At 36.3% G+C, this 18,577-nt stretch overlaps 1 protein-coding gene across 2 annotated transcripts in view; it reads right to left on the bottom strand.

Moving 5' to 3' along the window:
• dok2 (docking protein 2) overlaps positions 1-17,899 on the bottom strand; it is a 34,864-nt gene extending 16,965 nt beyond the window's left edge. Inside the window, exons 1-4 of one of the 2 annotated variants that reach the window (XM_081350007.1) lie at positions 17,503-17,899; positions 15,381-15,512; positions 10,503-10,670; positions 3,937-4,039 (exon numbers count right to left, since the gene is read on the bottom strand). In XM_081350007.1, coding sequence (XP_081206133.1) covers positions 3,937-4,039; positions 10,503-10,670; positions 15,381-15,512; positions 17,503-17,607 — 508 coding nt within the window. In that variant the 5' untranslated portion in view covers positions 17,608-17,899. Of the gene's footprint in view, positions 1-3,936; positions 4,040-10,502; positions 10,671-14,463; positions 14,491-15,380; positions 15,513-17,502 lie in introns of those variants that run through there. The other variant, XM_081350008.1, reaches the window with a different exon arrangement.
• Positions 17,900-18,577: the final 678 nt, after the last annotated feature.

Here is an 18,577-nt window from a genome sequence, read left to right as displayed (position 1 = left end):
AATCAATATCAATAAAAAATGCGTTCGATAAAACGTTCGATAATTTTTTTTTTTTTTTTTCGTTGGAAGAAACCAGCAAAGCAAGTTTGACTGCATGAACAAAGGCACTCACTCTCTAGTAACTAGATAAAACAGGATAAGTCAGCTCGCCTGACTTAAAGTCTGACCATAGTCAGACCAATGTCGTCTGCAGATTATGCAAGACCGTCGTCAGTTTCTCTGTTATTCGCGTGCTGATGCGTTCTAGCGTGTGCGTTTCTCAGCGCATACATGTGAAGCTCACATGCACTAAAAGCCTGTCTACCAGCGCCTGAATACTAAGTTATCTTTCGAGTCTTATTTTGCTAATACTGTTATATACACACAAGGTTTACATAAACTAGTCGGATATGTCTAAAGTGAAAGCAAACTTGAGAAAATTGAAAGAAAATCTGCTTGTCAAATGCGTGTATAATAGGCGCGTCGCGTGCAGCTCTTAAAGAGACAGTAGTAATAGTAAACGCGCTGCCGCTTGTCCTTAAAGGGATAGTTCACCCAAAAATAAAAATTATCTAATTATTTACGCACTCTAATGTTGTTCCAAACCTGTATTAATTGCCTTCTAATATTTTCTAATATTAATATTTTGAAGAATGTGGTATCCAAACAGTAGCTGGTTCCCAATTGACTTCCATAGGAGAAAAATATACTATGGAAGTCACTGGGGTACATCAACTGTTTGGTTACCCACATTCTTCCAAATAACTTTTATTTTCAACAGAAGAAAGAAACTTATTTGAGTTTAAAACAACGTGAGAGAGTAAATTATGAAAATTAGAATTTTTAGGAGAACTAACCCTTTAATGTTAATAAAACAACAAAATGTAAAGAGAAAATCACACACTGCTCTTGACTAATATTTTTATTAATAGCTTTAATAAGTATCAATGTATAATTTATAGAAAATAGAAAGAAATAGATTTATAAAATTTATAGAAAGAAATCGTAATATTATATTTTTGCCATATCGCCCACCCCTTTATAAAGCATTTCTTACGTATTCTTTCATTTTGCACCTTAATGTTAAGAGATAATTGTTAAGTGTTCATTGTGATTTTAGACTTTTGAGTTTTCCATGGTCGTGTTGACATTTCTGCCTTTATAACTGATGGGATTATAATCAGAGGTAGGTTAAGTTTAAAATAAAAAATCTTTAAATGTAATATATTTGTCTCCTGGACTGGTCCTTATTTTAAATATGTTATAAAAAAAAATCAATAATTATCGATATCGACCGATATGAAACACTTATATCGTGATACAGTTTTCAGCCATATCGCCCAGCCCTATCCACTTCCCCTCTTGACTTCCCCTCATCTTGCTGAGAGCCACAATATGAAACATGTCCACTGAGGACTTTTATCTGTCTTTTCTGTCTTAAAGCTCCAATATGTAGGAATTTTGTAATAAAATTTCCGAAAATAACTTGCACAGTGTGATATATTTCCTCCAGTTGTGTACTTACAATATCTCAAAAGTCTCCAAAGATTTTTTATTTCAGAGAAGTTCCGATTTTAAATAACTGGCCGTCCCGGAAAAGAAATGTCGCGCCTCAGTGACGTAATGTCCGCTCTATCCCTTTTTCCGGTGTGGACCATGTGATAGGATATTCCACCACACCGGATTTTTTTTTTTTTTACAACAACTTTATTGAGGTTTTTTTTCTTATCACAATAAACAATACAGACGTCTGACAAAGAATAAAATTTAATAAAATAAAAAATATGACCCACCACACCGGAATATCGCATGGTCAAATGCGGAAGTGGTGGTTATAGCGTTATAGCCATAGACTGTATGGTTATAGCTGTTATGGATCACAAACTCTTTATTGAAGTGCCAACAAAACGAAAGCGTCAATATTCGGATACACGCGGAGTCGCGGACTGTGTGACAAACGGAGGAATAAAACCCGGATAAACATCGGCAGGCGTTTTCGAGATGGAGAGAGCTGCGCGTCAATCTTGGACTTGACAGAGACTCTCTCGCGAGTGTATTGAGACAGGTAAGACATGCAACTGTCAATAATAGCACGTATAAACAAAGTTATATTGCTCTTTGTACTTTGGTAAGGCTTTTTATCACGTGTGGTGACCGAGATTATGGCAGTACAATTAAATACAATCGGATATGATGTTAAAAAATATATTTAGTCATTACTTGCAAATGTTCGTTCAAATTTACTTTTAGATATTGGTTTGAACACGTTAAACAACACGGCATTAACCATAAAAACGTAAAACTGCACAACGTTAACCAAATAAATCATTTGACAAATAGCTGTATGTTGTAACGGGATAATATAGCATACCATTTCACGTTCCTTGCAGTTCATTAATTATGATGACATAAAATAATACGATCAGACATACAGGTAATACAAAAACGAATGAATTACCTCATCCGTGATCATGATTCATTAATTCCATGTAGATATATCGCTAGATGGTGAAAACGCATTAAATATCTCCCATCGTCACCTCCTTCATAGCGTCATCAAGCTTCGCCTTTGTTATTGTTGGAACTGCGCCCTCTTGTGGTCAAATACCAAAGTCGCATACTGGAGCTTTAAGGGATGTGTTTTGGTTATTTTGTTTTTATGCATTTGTCTGTTGGCCTCTTTTTCAATTTGCTCAATTTAATTGAACAGATGGAAGAAGAAACAAGTAGAGGGTTTAATGGAGAGTTCAAGTTCAGCCTCATGCTAAATTAAGATGGGGCATTTTATAATACATTATTTTTTTTTAATACATTTTTTTTTTTTAAATTAGGCAGCTACCGTTTTCAACTTTGGTAATAATAAGAAATGTTTCTTGAGCAGCAAATCAGTATATTAGAATGATTTCTGAAGGATCACGTGACACTGAAGACCGGAGTATTAATGCTAAAAAATCAGCTTTGCCATCACAGGAATAAGTCACATTTTAAAATATATTCAAATAAAAATCAGTTATTTTAAATTGTTATAATATTTCACAATATTACTGTTTTTCTGTATTTTTGGATCGAATAAGAAGCCTTAGTACATAGTACTAAGTACAAACTTTTGAACAGTAGTTAAACATAAATTTGTATAAATTTGGACCTCGCTGTACTTACTGTACATGGTAACATCCTCAAAGATTGCCACATTTAAAATAAGGATTATAATTTGATTGAGGACATCAGCTGATTCTGCATCAGACACAGCTTTGATGTATTAAGGAGAAAATATGCACAGTTACAATGAGACACACACAATGAGAAAAAGTGCTGTTGTTTTGTGTAACTGCAAAAGAGCCAAAATAATGTTCCAAATGACACAGAAGACTAAATTAACCATAAAAAACAGCACTTACCCATCATTAATGAAGAAATAAAAATAAAAACGGATGTAAAGGAAGTCAAATAGGGTACAGAACCATCTTTGAGAACAGCAGGATATTGCACATTTACAAAGATAGGTGGTCAATCTGCAAAACAAGGCGGACACTTGTGTTTCTTTCCACCACAAGTGAACAAAGATGAGCCACAACTTTCCACTACGTAATAGAGGAATGAAGAAGTTAGCTCTTGGTTCACGATGTTCACAGCACAAAATAAACTAGAGGTGTCAGACTAGAGAACAAGCCAATCTCATAAGCATGTCAGATGTGTACAAAAGGTGCACCTAATCGGTTAGAAATGACCTCTGTTCCTGCCATGAGATTGACTTTCTGCATGTCTTTTTTCACAGAAACTAGCAGATGAGCTGGCTGTGTGACCTTTTAAGGTACTTTACCAGCTCCTCCCTTTACCAGAGCAGTGCCACATGCAACTCCTTTTGTTACTTTAGTAGTGTGTTCGTTCATAAAATTACTAAACAAAATAATTCCAAAACAACTATTGTGTTTTTGTACATTCTGTACACTTTCTTACCAGTTTCTCTGCTGCAGTAGAGGGTGTTGTCCGCCATTGTTACATCATCAAATTCACCATGTAAACTGTTTCCTCTCACTGCTCCTCTCTCTGTCCAGCTCATCTACAATGAACCCAAATATACGGCAGTTTATAACAGGCATCACAAAGAAATGATAAGTCTATATCAATGATTTATAGTTTGATCGGTCTCATCGGATTTGGTAGGAAATTTTCCCCTTGTTTCACAGACAAGGCTTAAGTCTAGTCCCAGACTAAAATGCATGTCTGTTTTAACTGAAAGCAACTTGCACTGACATAAAATATGTCACTGCCATTGTTTTGTCTCAATATGCACACCAGTAATGTTTTTTTAAGGCACGTTTATAAAAGCTACAGTATACTTAAATGTCTTAATTGAACTAAGGCCTAATCCTGGCTTAGTCTAAGCCCTGTCTGTGAAACCAGCCCTTAATGTTTGCATCATTTGTACCTGGATTTTAGTGTTATGTCCAAAAACACAGAAAAGAAGAATCGGCTACTATCTTGATTTTGCAAATATATTTTGCATATACAGTATGTCTTTTTGTCTAGGGGATTTTGGTGTAGAATGACTGATCTTCTCCAGTGTTATCAGTCACTAAAAATAAATCTATTGAAAGCATTTTTGTTAAAGGCACAGTATGTAAGTTTCGCCGCTAGAGGTCACTTATTCAAAACAATAACAAAGACGTAGCTCGATGATGCCGTGAATGAGCGTGGACTCATGGGAGCTGTCATCTTTACCTCCACAGCCGATGGAAAGCAATACCGAGCAAGCTTAGTACGTCAGTGAAACCGAAACATATGGAGCTGGTTAAGTGATTCAAACTCCAAAATATATTTGTTTACAAATCATGCACTATGGTAAAAAGTGTTTTGAGGTTATAACATTATATTGTGCAAGGTGCCGCATGAAAACAAGTCTTTATTAATCCATAATCTGCCCTGTGATCATTATTGTGTGTGAAAACAATTAAAAGTTCTTGCTGTTTTACTGCCTCTAGAGTTCATTTCTGTTGGAAACTGCAGTGATATGGACATATAGGTACGTTTTTGGCGTTCTGCAAAAATGTTGCCAGAGGTACGTTTTTCCAATGAGCCTGTGTTCTAATTCTAATGTAATTAAGTTTTATTCATGTTAATGTGGTATGAAGCAGGGTGGGGCCGAGAGCCGTGGTAGTGGAACAAGGCCTCTGGAGTGAATGCTTCTTCTTTCTAGAACTTAAACTTTGTTACAGTTATGTTTGATCACTTAAATTCACATTATTTTAATTTCATTCTAATGAAACAGCCGTAAGTTCTGAATTACTACTCATACAGGCCACTTTATCTGATGAATTAAAATTGTGGGGAAATGCAAAGCTGTTTTACTTGGTCAAAACAATCATACTACAATACGTGCAGATATTAGATAGAGGTGGGATAAAGTATTGATAGGGCAATATATCGTTGTCCTTCTCCAAGCGATATGAGAATCAATATGCTGGCGGCAAATATTGATATTTTAATTAATAAAATAAGGCACTCTAAATAGATTTCCCTGCTCCCAGCGTTGCTATTTCTTGGCTCCTCGAGGTGGCGCTCAACATTTGAATGAGGGAAACGTGAACATAAGTTAACTAGCCTAAGAAAAATTGTTTTTAACGGGATGGCGGACAGCAGTGTGAGTAAAATAATAGATGCCCCAGCCACGTTTAAAAGTCCAAAGTCTGGACCCACTTCGGCTTTTATACCATTGATGGCGTCAAAGAGCGTCAAAGAGTACGCGATATACAAGAATTGTCTGATAACAGTCAAATCCATGGGTAATACCACGAACATGCAAAGCCACTTGCAACGCTGGATGACTTGTGTTGCTAAATGGAATGCAATTGATTTTAAAATATATTGTATGGTGGAGAAAATGCTGTATTACTGTTACTACAAATAAAGCACTTTCTGATTATGTTAGCCACTTGACAAAATGGCATTGTCTCTGAAGTACACAGAGTACACTCTCATGGGACACAAACATATTACTTACGGTAAATCAAGAAAATACTAGATTCAAACAATACTAACCGTGTTGAGCTATACAACAATGATTAATGTTACATGGCAGATTATTTTAAAGGTCGATAAAGGTATCCAAACAGTTGCATTAAACACATAATATATTAAAGCGTATTTGGTGTTTCCATGGAAGTACGGAAATCGAGGGTAACACAGATATGATGTCATTGACAGGTGGTGCAATGACGTGGGCCTTTACATTGGTTAAAATTGCTGTTTTCTCTGGATTTAAACATTATTGGAAACATTTGGGATAATGTAAGTGCACAAGTCAACACAATATATAACATTGTTCCAGTGTTTTTTGAATATTTTAAACCAAACATCTTACATATTGTGCCTTTCATTAAAATAAAGCTGAAATAAAATAAAATAGAGATAATAGATCAACTTAAAGTTTTCAAAATGTTTAAGTATTAAAATTGCTACCTGAAATAAAGCTAAAACAAAAAAAATAATTAAGACTAATTAGACTATCAAAATAATCATATAGATGTTTCATATGCATTTAGTTTATACACTTTTATTGTGTATATTTATCATGTTCTAAGTATAAATATTAAGACACAATGCCACAAACCTTGCTAACTATAAGGTTCCCTGCAAATGCCATTCCTAAAACACTCATAGTGAAAGCCTGCTATCGGTAATATAAAAATATCTACTCAATAAAAAAAAAAATGACCGAGTAGAATTTCCACTGATGTGGCTATAAAAAATTGCTAAAATATCAAACTAAAATTAATATAAAAACAAAAGTGAAAATATGCTTATAAAAACTACTTCACAATATCAATAAAAAATATAATAGCATATTAACTATATTGAAATATTACTGATCAGCTCTGATGGGGTGATCACAGGCAACCATAGGAATTACCTCAAACCATCAGACAGCAGTGCTGAAACACAACTTAAGTAAAAAACTAAATGCAGGTTGCAACTTTATTGTCCAGTATAAAATCCATTATAGCATTATAGCTACAACAATTATAGCTCAGCAAAATATGCTCTTTTTTTCACACCGTTAGCCCTCTATCTGCAAGTGTCATATCAGTGGTATGTGCTATGGAAATTCTCTTTACACTTTTATTTTTTGCATTTGCTGAAATGCACTTTAACTTCACCACATGAGGTTTGGACAAATGGCCTTTGTTGAGGAACCACATTATGAGCCAAGAAACACTCTCCAAAACTGTGCCAAAGTGATCATATGTTGCACAACAGAAACCTTCATAGCATAAAGCCGTATTATTTTCCCCAAATGCATTACATCAAGCGCTTCTATTCCACACAGTGTTCCTCATTCAATAGGCACAGCACAGCTTTTAGTGTTGGCTTTCTGTAGCACCTCTTCAGATTCAAATTCTGAAAGACAGCAGCCTTTTTTAGGAAAAGCTAAAAAGCTGGAGGAAACTGAGACATCATACATAATCTCAACATTCCCATTAGTTTATTTCAATACGGTTCAAAACATAATACAGGGCTGAATCCGAAATCGCCCCCTGCACCCTGATGTAGGGTAATATTCGAGGGGACATCCATTTGTAGTGGTGTCCGAAACCATAGTGGACGTTATTGAGTGCACTCATTCAATCCCACATTGCACTGCAATAACGACTGTGCAGCCAATATACACTCAACGACCGTCCGAATTCACTCCCTCGTTTTCATTCACTGCTGTATTAGTGGATTAATGTAGGGAATAGGGATTGAGGGTTTAGGGGGCGATTTCAGATTCAGCCATTGTCTTGGCTTGTTGGTAACATAGATATTTAATCAGTATCACAGACAAAACAACAGTCCTAATTAATTCTGTTCTGTCTGTTAATACTGATTAATTGTCCATTTTACCAACAAGCCACGACCAGTATTGTGATTTGACCCATATTGATACTTTGCACGTGACGTCAATTGTACTGGCTGGCGGGCAAGAACGTCATTCTCTAGCAACAAAAACCAGTAAACTAATCAAGGATCTTGCCAGGACGTTGCCAGTTTTAATATACAAAAGTTGGTGTTTTGAGGTTTACACTACATGCCAGATAGTTGTTGTGCGATTGGATGCACTAACCGCGTTTGTTGCCCGCCAGATATCACGTGACTGCAAAGTATCAATATTGAAATTCATATCTGACTTATCTGTCTGGACAAGCATCACTATTATTGTTTCCCAGGCTAGGGATTTGAACAAACCTCTAAGGGTGCTTTCACACTTGCGATTTAGTTTGAAAAGTGAACATCCTTGTTCAGGAAGTAAAGTGTAAAAATATTCAAGGCTCTGGGAAGGAGGAGACGGGAACCAGCGAACGATCAACATAAAGTTTAATCATAAAATAAACAAAACGAAAGTAAAGCGGCAGCCCCTCATGGACGACTGCTGCATAAACTACTACAAAAACACTAACATAAATGTCCCAGGCCTGGTCCTCTCTCATCCTTCACTGTCATCACTCCTCCTTTTATCCTTCCGGAGCTCCTCCGTGGGACTTGAGTCCGGTGTGGGGCTCATTAGCACTCGCGCAGCCGGCATTGCTCCATTCCCACGGCTCTCAGCCTGCTTGCCACAAAGTAAGCAATTCTGCATCCTGTTTTCTACCTCAAATACCTCAATTTTCTACCTCAAATTCACTTCCTCAAATGCAGGCAGTGAATTTGAGTTTTAAAGGCATTCTCAGTTCAATTCTGAATGGTGCACAATTCTTGCTGGACAACTATCTGAAAAATGTTTCAATAGTCTACAGGAGGAAACCCAGCCATATCTAGGGACCAAAACACCATTGCAACCACTCAGAACCTCTTAAGCAACCACTCTAGCATCTCTCACATTTACATCAGGTGTCTGTTAAAAATGTTTACTACACGTCTCTGTGGAATACTTGATTCTGATTGGTCAAAAGTGCCATCCAGCAGAAAGTTATTCCCAGATAACAACCGCTCAAAGCAGATAACGCAGGCTCTTCCTGGTTACTGAAGTCAGCAGTGCAATACGCCTGCTAGGAACAGTTTTTCTTCGTGGAAGTTTTGCATTTGGTGAGCTAATAGAATATTAAAACTCAGTCAAATCAATATTTTGTTTACAGTTATTTAATTATGCCATCCAGTATCGTGGACTCACTCTCTCTCTTGTTTCATACAAACGCAGCTGCTGCCATTTTGTGACTATTGTTTTGTACACTGTAAGATACAAACAGGTACGATTTTAAAACAGTTTAATCTGAAATCAATATCTCTTATCTCCATAATTAATTATGTGGTGAAATGCTGTGTAATAAGTGGTATGACTGTAAACCGTATCTCTTAAATATCCATCTAGTTTGAACTTGCCGCACTGCAACTGCTCTCTCCACGTTTATTAGCTCTTTAAACGTGGAGAGAGCTAATAAAATATTTAAACTCAAATATTTGTCAATATTTGATCAATATTTGGTGTCTAATTGTTTACTTATGTGGCAAGTAGCCATGTAATAAGCGGGATAATATACATCTAGCCGGTTGTTCGCTCAAAATAAACCCCCTTCAGGCTGATCAAGACCCCTCATCACCCTGTTGGGGGGTTATTTTGAGAGAACAACCGGCTGGATGTACATTCTCCCTCATTAAATGTAGTTTAAGTGGATATGGAACTAAAGAGAAGAATTTAATAAAAGCATTTTAGCTCAATTGAAAGAGTGTGAGGTCAGACAATCGGGTGGGTCACACTGCAGTACTGCAGTGAGTGATAAAATGAGAAGTTATAAGTAGAGAACCTTTCGTAACGGTTAACTCTTTGAGTACAGGCCAAACTTTAGTGCTCCAAACTTACTTCTTAGTTCATGTAATGACATGAAGCATTTACTCTGACTCATCTGCATGTTGCAACTATCCGATTAAAGCTTATGTACCTCTAGAATCTATTAAGTCAATGTTACTTGGCATGCACTTCCTTCATTTGAACTAAAACCGTCAGCCACAGCACAAATATGTGGTACAATGAGATATGAAAACAACTTCCCTTCTTTAAATATAGAAAAAACACATCAGACAAAATTCATGGGAAACAGTTGTTCTTCTTTGCACAAGCATTAACTAGCAGCACAAGGAGCACTGTGAGTCACAAGCAAGTTTCTGATCAGCTTTGCAGGGCTTTTACATTTGCTGATGTGACAAAAAATCCCTAGCAAGTGGCAAGCCACTGTAATTTGAATCCTTGCGTCTGCAGAAATTTTAGCGTAAGGAGCTGACAAGCTTTTAGCAATAACAATCTCTTTAGCCTTGGCTGAAGGCAGAAGTTAGACATACAATGTCTATGATTACACTGCCATGCAACAAGAGTTTAGTACAACTGTGGTTACAAAGCCAGGAACAAAAGCGAGGACAAAACCTGGAAACTTTGATGTAACCGCTCAACACGTTTGTAATCAGGTGTTAAGTGAGCCGTTACACCAATATTCTATGACAGGAAAAAATACTGGAAAGAGACAATCGCACAATTTAAATTCAGTGATAAATACCGGAAAGGCGATTTCACACAGTTTCTGGATCCAATCCTCCAGTTCAGCTGTTTCAACGGCGAAAACAAATGTCTTTTCAGTTGTCTCCACCAAAAAGGGTCCACAATCCCGTGGACAGCCTTCGACATCAGCCTCCGAAACACGAATGCAGTCGGTCATTTTTATCACCTGTAAAAAAACAACAAGAAACTCGGGAATTGAGGTTAAAAAATGTTTTGAAATGTTTTCCAGCAAATGTGGGAAGGGGGGTGCTTTAGTTCAAACTTTTGGACAGCCTATATACTCAATATGCCTACTAACTGCTTACAAAAACTTGACAAGGCGAATCTGTTTCATACACATCAGAACAATTTAAATAAGCTCCAGATTTGCCATTTGGGTGGGTGGTTTGATGTGTGAGCATTTTCTTTTACATTTTTTATTTTGTCAGAAATAAACATCATCCAAATGCTTTAATTTCAGAAGATAGCATTTTTTTGACAACCCATTTTTGGGAGATGGTATTTTTGGGATTTATTTGTCATATTTCATAGCAGAAATTGGAACATATGTAATTGTAACGATTGAAGTCCACTGAAAGCAAGTAGTAGTGAGAACCCAAATGCAATTTATTCCAAAACGTGATCAAACATAAACCATATGGTGTTATATGTGTGCCTCAATCCTGAGCGAGTAATTGTAAGTTTTGCACACAGAGAACTATATTTTGCAAGCATATTACATTATATTTTGAACAGAAATTAACAATCGCAAAAAAAAAAAATTCGTTTGAGCAAAGAAAAAACGATTCCGTGCACAATAAATGTATTTGCTTGTTTGCTATTATATCTCAATATATATGCTGCCACTTGGAAATATTATAAGGAAACATGGAATTAGTTTCCATTGTTATGCTGATGACACTCAAATCTATATTTCATCACGCCAGATGAAAACGCTAAATTATCCAAATTGACAGAGTGTGTTAAAGATATAAAAGATTGGATGACGCGCAATTTTCTTTTATTAAATCCAGACAAGACAGAGGTACTAATCATCGGTTCAAAAAACCACCCACAAAACCTCTCACAATACAACTTTAAAGGGTTAGTTCACCCAAAAATGAAAATTCTGTCAGTAATTACTCACCCTCATGTTGTTCCAACCGCGTAAGACCTTTGTTCATCTTTGGAACATAAATTAAGATATTTTTGATTAAATCTGAGAGTTGTCTCACTCCTCCATAGGCTTTCAGAGGGACCGAAACTTGCTGGCCCAGAAAAGTTATTAAAGAGATCGTTAATATAGTCCAAGTGACTACAGTGGCTCAATCTTAAGTTTATCAAGCGACGAGAATACTTTTTGTGCGCAAAAACAAACAAAAATAACGACTTTATTACACTATTCATTAAAGTAAAATAAATACTGACATAAAATAATTACTGACAGAATTTTCATTTTTGGGTGAACTAACCCTTTAACATAGTAGGATGTCCTGTTACTTCATCCTCTACAGTAAAAGACCTGGGTGTTATATTAGACTGCAACCTGTCTTTTGAAAATCATATTTCATATGTTACAAGAACAGCCTTTTTCCACCTTAGAAACATTGCTAAGCTACGTAATATGCTATCTGTTTCTGATGCAGAAAAGTTAGTTCATGCATTCATGACATCGAGACTAGATTACTGTAATGCTTTATTAGCTGGTTGTCCTGCAACCTCAATAAACAAGATACAGTTAGTCCAAAATGCCGCCGCCAGAGTTCTAACTAGATCAAGAAAATATGATCATATAACACCAATTTTATCATCACATTGGTTACCTATAAAGTTCCGTATTAATTACAAGGTATTGCTACTGACTTATAAAGCCCTAAACGGCTTAGCTCCAGTCTATTTAACTGATCTTCTATTGCCCTATAATCCATCGCGCTCTTTAAGGTCACTAAATTCGAGGCTTTTGGTCATACCTAGGATATCTAGGTCCACCAAAGGAGGGAGAGCATTTTCACATTTAGCTCCAAAACTCTGGAATAGCCTTCCTGATACTGTTCGTTGCTCAGACTCGCTCTCCCAGTTTAAAACTAGATTAAAGACGCATCTCTTCAGCCAGGCATTCATATAATACTTTTAATCTGACAGGTAAATCTGACCTCTAGTTCATAAACGCCAGAGGAGAACTGGCCCCCAACTGAGCCTGGGTTCTCCCAAGGTTTTTTTTTCTCCATTAGGTCACCTGATGGAGTTTTTTCGGTTCCTTGCCACTGTTGCCTTTGGCTTGCTCAGTTGGGGATATTTGGGGATAATTAATTTAATTAATCAATCAACGATACTATTGATCAGCATTACCAAACGTGGACGTTCCACTAGAAACAAACATTGATGTATTGTTTTAATTTATTACTGTGAAGCTGCTTTGATACAGCCTGTGTTGTGAAAAGCGCTATATAAATAAACTTGACTTGACTTGACTATTATCCATATTAACGTGCAATAATAACCCCTCTCACGCAGTTTACTCAGGTGCTCTCTCACAAACTTATTCTCTGCGCTCCTGTCAAGTCCCTCTCTCTCTCTCTCTCTCTCTCAACCTCTTAATTCTGTGCGCGCTCAACTCTTGACACACAAGCTTGCTCAACTTGCAACAGCGTTACAAGTGTGCCACAAAATCAACCAATCGGAAAATGAAAGGTCAATTGTGATTGGCTGTTGGTCTCCAATCAAATCGCTAGTAGAACCAAAGCCCGTCTTGTAGAACTATCCATAGATATCCATATATAATCTTTTATTATATGATATCTATGGAACTATCTACAGCATCCCGGAAGCTTAATGAAAAGAAAATCGAAAAAAAAAAAAAACCGACTACAGCGAGACTAATGGATTAAAACACATTTTGGTTAGTATTTTTTTGTATTATTAACTTAAAAGTGCCTTGTTAGTTTTGTGTATCATAATGCTGTTGTGTTGTTTAACTTACAATATTATAACTCCTATTGTGACTAAAGTTAGTTTGACTTATCCTTTTCAAGCATTCTAAATGTCATCAGAACAGCAACACCTAAATGTCACACCACTTTAGTCACAATAGGAGATATAATATTGTAAGTTAAGCAACACAACAGCATTATAAATTATAAGCTGAATCTGGAGGAGTGTCATAATATTCCTCTGTCACATAGAGCTGTCAGTCACCTCACACAATGACCTCACTCTTAAAACTGACATTTTCCGAACAATTAAACAAAATTTGCCCTCCAACTATTAGGCTAATGTCTGTAATGTCTGTGATCTAAAGAAAACCACCATTATAATAATTATTTTAATTATTATTTTTGTGTATTATAATTTATAATACACAAAACTAACAAGGCACTTTTAAGTTAATAATAATAAAAAAATACTTACCAAAATGTGTTTTAATCCATTAGTCTCGCTGTAGTCAGTTATTTTTTTCGATTTTCTTTTCAGTAAGCTTCCGGGATGCTGTAGATAGTTCCATAGATATCATATAATAAAGGATTATATATGGATTTATGGATATATATGGATACCTATGGATAGTTCTACAAGACGGGCTTTGGTTCTACTAGAGATTTGATTGGAGACCAACAGCCAATCACAATTGACCTTTAATTTTCCGATTGGTTGATTTTGTGGCACACTTGTAACGCTGTTGCAAGTCGAGCGAGTGTGTGTGTCAAGAGTTGAGCGCGCACAGAATTAAGAGGTTGAGAGAGAGAGAGAGAGAGGGATTTGACAGGAGCGCAGAGAATAAGTTTGTGAGAGAGCACCTGAGTAAACTGCGTGAGAGGGGTTTTTCTTTGCTCAAACGAATTTTTTTTTTGCGATTGTTAATTTCTGGTTAAAATATAATGTAATGTGCTTGCAAAATATAGTTCTCTGTGCGCAAAACTTACAATTACTCGAGGCACACATATAACGCCATAATGGAACTCAAAACAAGAACATAAACATACACAACATTACAGGAAACATTCAATACTAGACAAAGAGCGCAACCATGAGGGCTTAAATACGCAAGACTAACCACTAGACAAGGGACACCTGTAAACAATGAAACAATGAAACAATGAACCAATGACAACATGACACATCAGACAAGGGAACACATGGCAGGATCACATGACTTGAACAAGGGATCACATGACATACATGAAACAGGAACAACATTAATTCGACAATGAGATTTGGGCATACTGGATTAAATAGTACGCTTAAAAGAATAGGGAAACATGAACCTGGGTTGTGTAAGCAGTGTAATAGTAGTGAAACTTTAGAACATGTAATTATTAATTGTCGTAGGTATAAGCAGGAAAGGATGATTCTGAAAGATAGGCTAACTAAAGGAAAAATTGGATTTGAAATGAAGGAAATATTAAAAATGAATTCAGGACATGTGGGGTATAGAGCAATATTTAGTTTTTTGGAAAAAACTGGGCTCACAAGAAGGATATGAGTTTAGTTGTAATTAAAATTGTATTAATAATGATGTGAATGATAATGTATTAATATTAATAATTTTATTAGATATTTATGTATTTATTTATTTAATTAGTTGTGAGTAAAGCTAGTTTGATCCACACTCCATTTCAGAAGGTGGCGGTAATGCACATTAAAAAGTTGTTTGCCAACTGCCATTAAAAATCAGAAGAAGAAGAAGAAGAAGAAGGAGGAACAAGGAACAAAACGTGACAGTAATGGTACTTCCTGCAAATTGTTTGTACATGTCCACCCACACACAAGGCATGCGCATGACCCCTCACAGAGTTTGATTGTTTGTGTTCCGTGAAACGTCAAGGAATTGCATCACTCTCAGATTCACCACATCTTATTTATGTACGCAGTAGAGGGAAAATCTAAGTTTGTTGTTCACCTTTTTGTTTTCCTGTTTGCGATTGGCTTTCTCCAGCGTGCTGCCAGTTCCATCTTTGCACTCAAAGAACTCAAGACGAGAGATAGAGCAGGAGCTCTCGCGGTACAACACGGACCAAACCTTTCGCCATTTCTGAAAGAGAAAGAAGATGAATGGAAATTGATGTAAACTGTGACACTTTTACTTACATTGTCCTGTAGGCATGAAGAAATAAGATATAAAACTAATGGACCTTATTATATTTCAGGATGTCTACTATCAACCAGCATTAGAAGAAAGCATCTAACGTATTACAGCCATAAAAATATGACTTGTAGAAAAATGGTCTTATGACAACTTGTCTCACATTTAAAGCAGTAAGCTGAGTAATTTAAATGAGTAAGCTCTTGACATAATCCACAGCTAGGGTGACACATCTTACCCACTGACACACATTATCCCATGCTTCCCCGTAGTAAACCGAATATAGTTTTTATAATGTCGGCGTTCCAAAGTATAACCAATATTTTTGCAATTTAGCTTGTTTTTGACCTTTGGAAGTGAAACTGGAAGTGGTTCAAGGCACATAAAAAGTGCTTCCTACAATAAAGACAGCATTTTCTTTATTGGAAAAGATTTTTTAACTTAAAAGCAAACAGTCAAACTAAGTCCAAAGGTAAAATATGAAAACATGTCAATGTAGAATACTGAAAAAGATGAGAGTTTCTTACTGCTTTAACATTGGTTCGAGTGCCTAAGCACGGTTGTATCACAAGTGCATCATTTGACTGCATTTAAAGTGTGAGATTCCTCATTCAGGAAATGAATAAGACGAATTGTACAGAGAATCTCTGTGGTACGGACATTACCAACAATTTCAGAGAAATTCATGACCTCAAACAACACTTAATCTATTACAGATGCAACATTCTCCTTATGGTTTCCTAAAGAGACGGCCCTGATCCTATTGCTAACATTAGCTCACTTTAATGGACTCCAGCAGGCCATAATTCTCTACTGTAGTCCCATATGGCGGAACTAACAATATTATCAGTGGCATCAATCAAAATGAAGTGAAAATGGTTTTAGATGAGAATATGAACTTTTTAAAGTGGATCATGTTCACAGTTCATGAAGTTGTTCATGACACTGCCAGTGAGCTTAATATGATTCATGAATTTCTCTCTTATTGTAATTGCCCTAAAGATATGGCGTATTTGCCGACAAATGTTTGGTTCAAATTAGGCGAAGTGAAAGCAGCTAATTGAAATTTATAGACCAAGCCCATCAAGCTCAATACAAATGTATAATACAGAAGCACTGTTTTGATGACATATTTATCTTTTTCATTTGATTGACTTTGGAATTTGAATAGAATTTCTGGCACACTAAACACTACTAACACGCATATTGAAAGAACACATACGTTTGTACCCTTATGAAGACGTGCATGTCTGATCTCCAAATCTCCATCACTCCTTGACAAGTTTTCAGTATTGGATATTAATGAAAATAACAACCAATTCAATATGTTCCCCAGGGTTTAAAAAAGAAAAGCAATTGAAAATAGCCTTGTGAACTGATCTTCATGCTTTCATTGCACTACTACTCAACATCAAGAGTACATTACTGTTTTTTTTTCCATGAGACCTTGATGTTTGGGTAGGTAACCAAATTTGCTGGTAACGTTTTGTTGCTATTATTATTTTAGATTTTATTCTTTCATCTACTGGTTTGCAATATGAACAGCAGCTCTGCAATTTTACAAACAATCGCATACAAAATTGTGGGTGTTACACGGGAAATAAAGAACGGGTAACTGTCCAGTAGTATTTTGCAACAGAACGCTCTTCGATTTGGATATAATTTAAAAGTAGACAAGCATCCAACTAAAGGGTTTATACAATATTCATTGGTTTCATTATTTTGTGGTACTTTATTATATAGAGCGGCTACATCCTGCACTCAGGCCTGTTGATTTAATCCTTTTTAGTACCTTCATTTTGTGCTATAAGCCAATAGTTACAGACAGACCATTACTGTTCTCGAAAACATCCATGCTGAAAGAACACGTTCTTTGATTTTGTCTCTAAACATTTCCCCAACTCGAAACCCCTGGTAAGTAAAGCATGTTCTGTCTTACCTTCCCAAACCGCTGCTGTTGTAGATACAGCATTCCCTTCTTTCTAATGTCCTCCTCCATTTCTCTCGGTCTTGTCTCCGACCCAGCTCCTAGAGACTGTCTCATCTAGTGTATCATACTTCTTCTGCTGAACTTAGTTGTGACGCAAACAGCGTCTCCAAGTTCCGCCATATCTACTTCCTGTATAGCCCAAAGAGTTTACACTTCTTTGCAGAGCTGTGCAAGAGCCTCAGTGTGTGTCGAAGCCACAATGATTACTCAAGATCACAAGTTTCCTCATGTTGTACCTAAATGAAAGGAAACAATAACGTATTTAACATATGAAAACATTTTTAAACCATGTTTAAACAATTTTTTGGTTGATTACACAATGCCTGAGGATTCCCGTATTATTGTCTCTTTTTTTTTTTGAGAGAGAGAGAGAGAGAGAGAGAGAGAGAGAGAGAGAGAGAGAGAGAGAGAGAGATAGAGAGAGAGAGAGAGAGAAATGAATCACTAAATTTGTATGCATTTGTAAAGTATTCATCAAGCAGGTATAAGTACTGTCACTGATTTATATTTGTCACATAAGAGCTATTTTAAGATCTGAGGTCTTTATTTTTTCAGGGTCTGAGGTCAACTGCAAAACTTCCTGTTCTATGATGTGTCAAGTTTCCATCACACACACACGTACATGCGCACACACACACGCAAACCAACTTACCAGCCAGAGGGGTGCTGACCACTGTGTGCTGCTCTCCAATTTTAATCATCATAAATAATTTATTTTATTTAATGAACACAATACCAGTAGGCTTACTGTGTAACTAGATAATATTTAGCATGTGTGTATTTATTGTAGTGTGAGTTCTGAGTTTCTGTAAAGCTGCTTTAAAAGAAAATAAATAGTGAAAAACCCTTTTATGTGCATTTGTAGGTTACACAATAAAGGCCTTTGATATAAAACCTATTTAATTAAATGCTTTTAATCATCATGTAATGACCCAATGCCAGTGCTATCCATTAGGCCTCTGCCTTTTGGCCTGCAACATTAATGAAACACAGCTGTCAGACCTATTATTAACAACCCCTTTTT

The sequence above is a fragment of the Scardinius erythrophthalmus genome (genome assembly GCF_964197995.2).
Source record: "Scardinius erythrophthalmus genome assembly, chromosome: 20".
Taxonomy (NCBI): Eukaryota; Metazoa; Chordata; class Actinopteri; order Cypriniformes; family Leuciscidae; genus Scardinius; species Scardinius erythrophthalmus.
The sequence above is the reverse complement of the archived record's forward strand: the minus strand, read 5'-3'. Positions and strand labels throughout refer to the sequence as shown.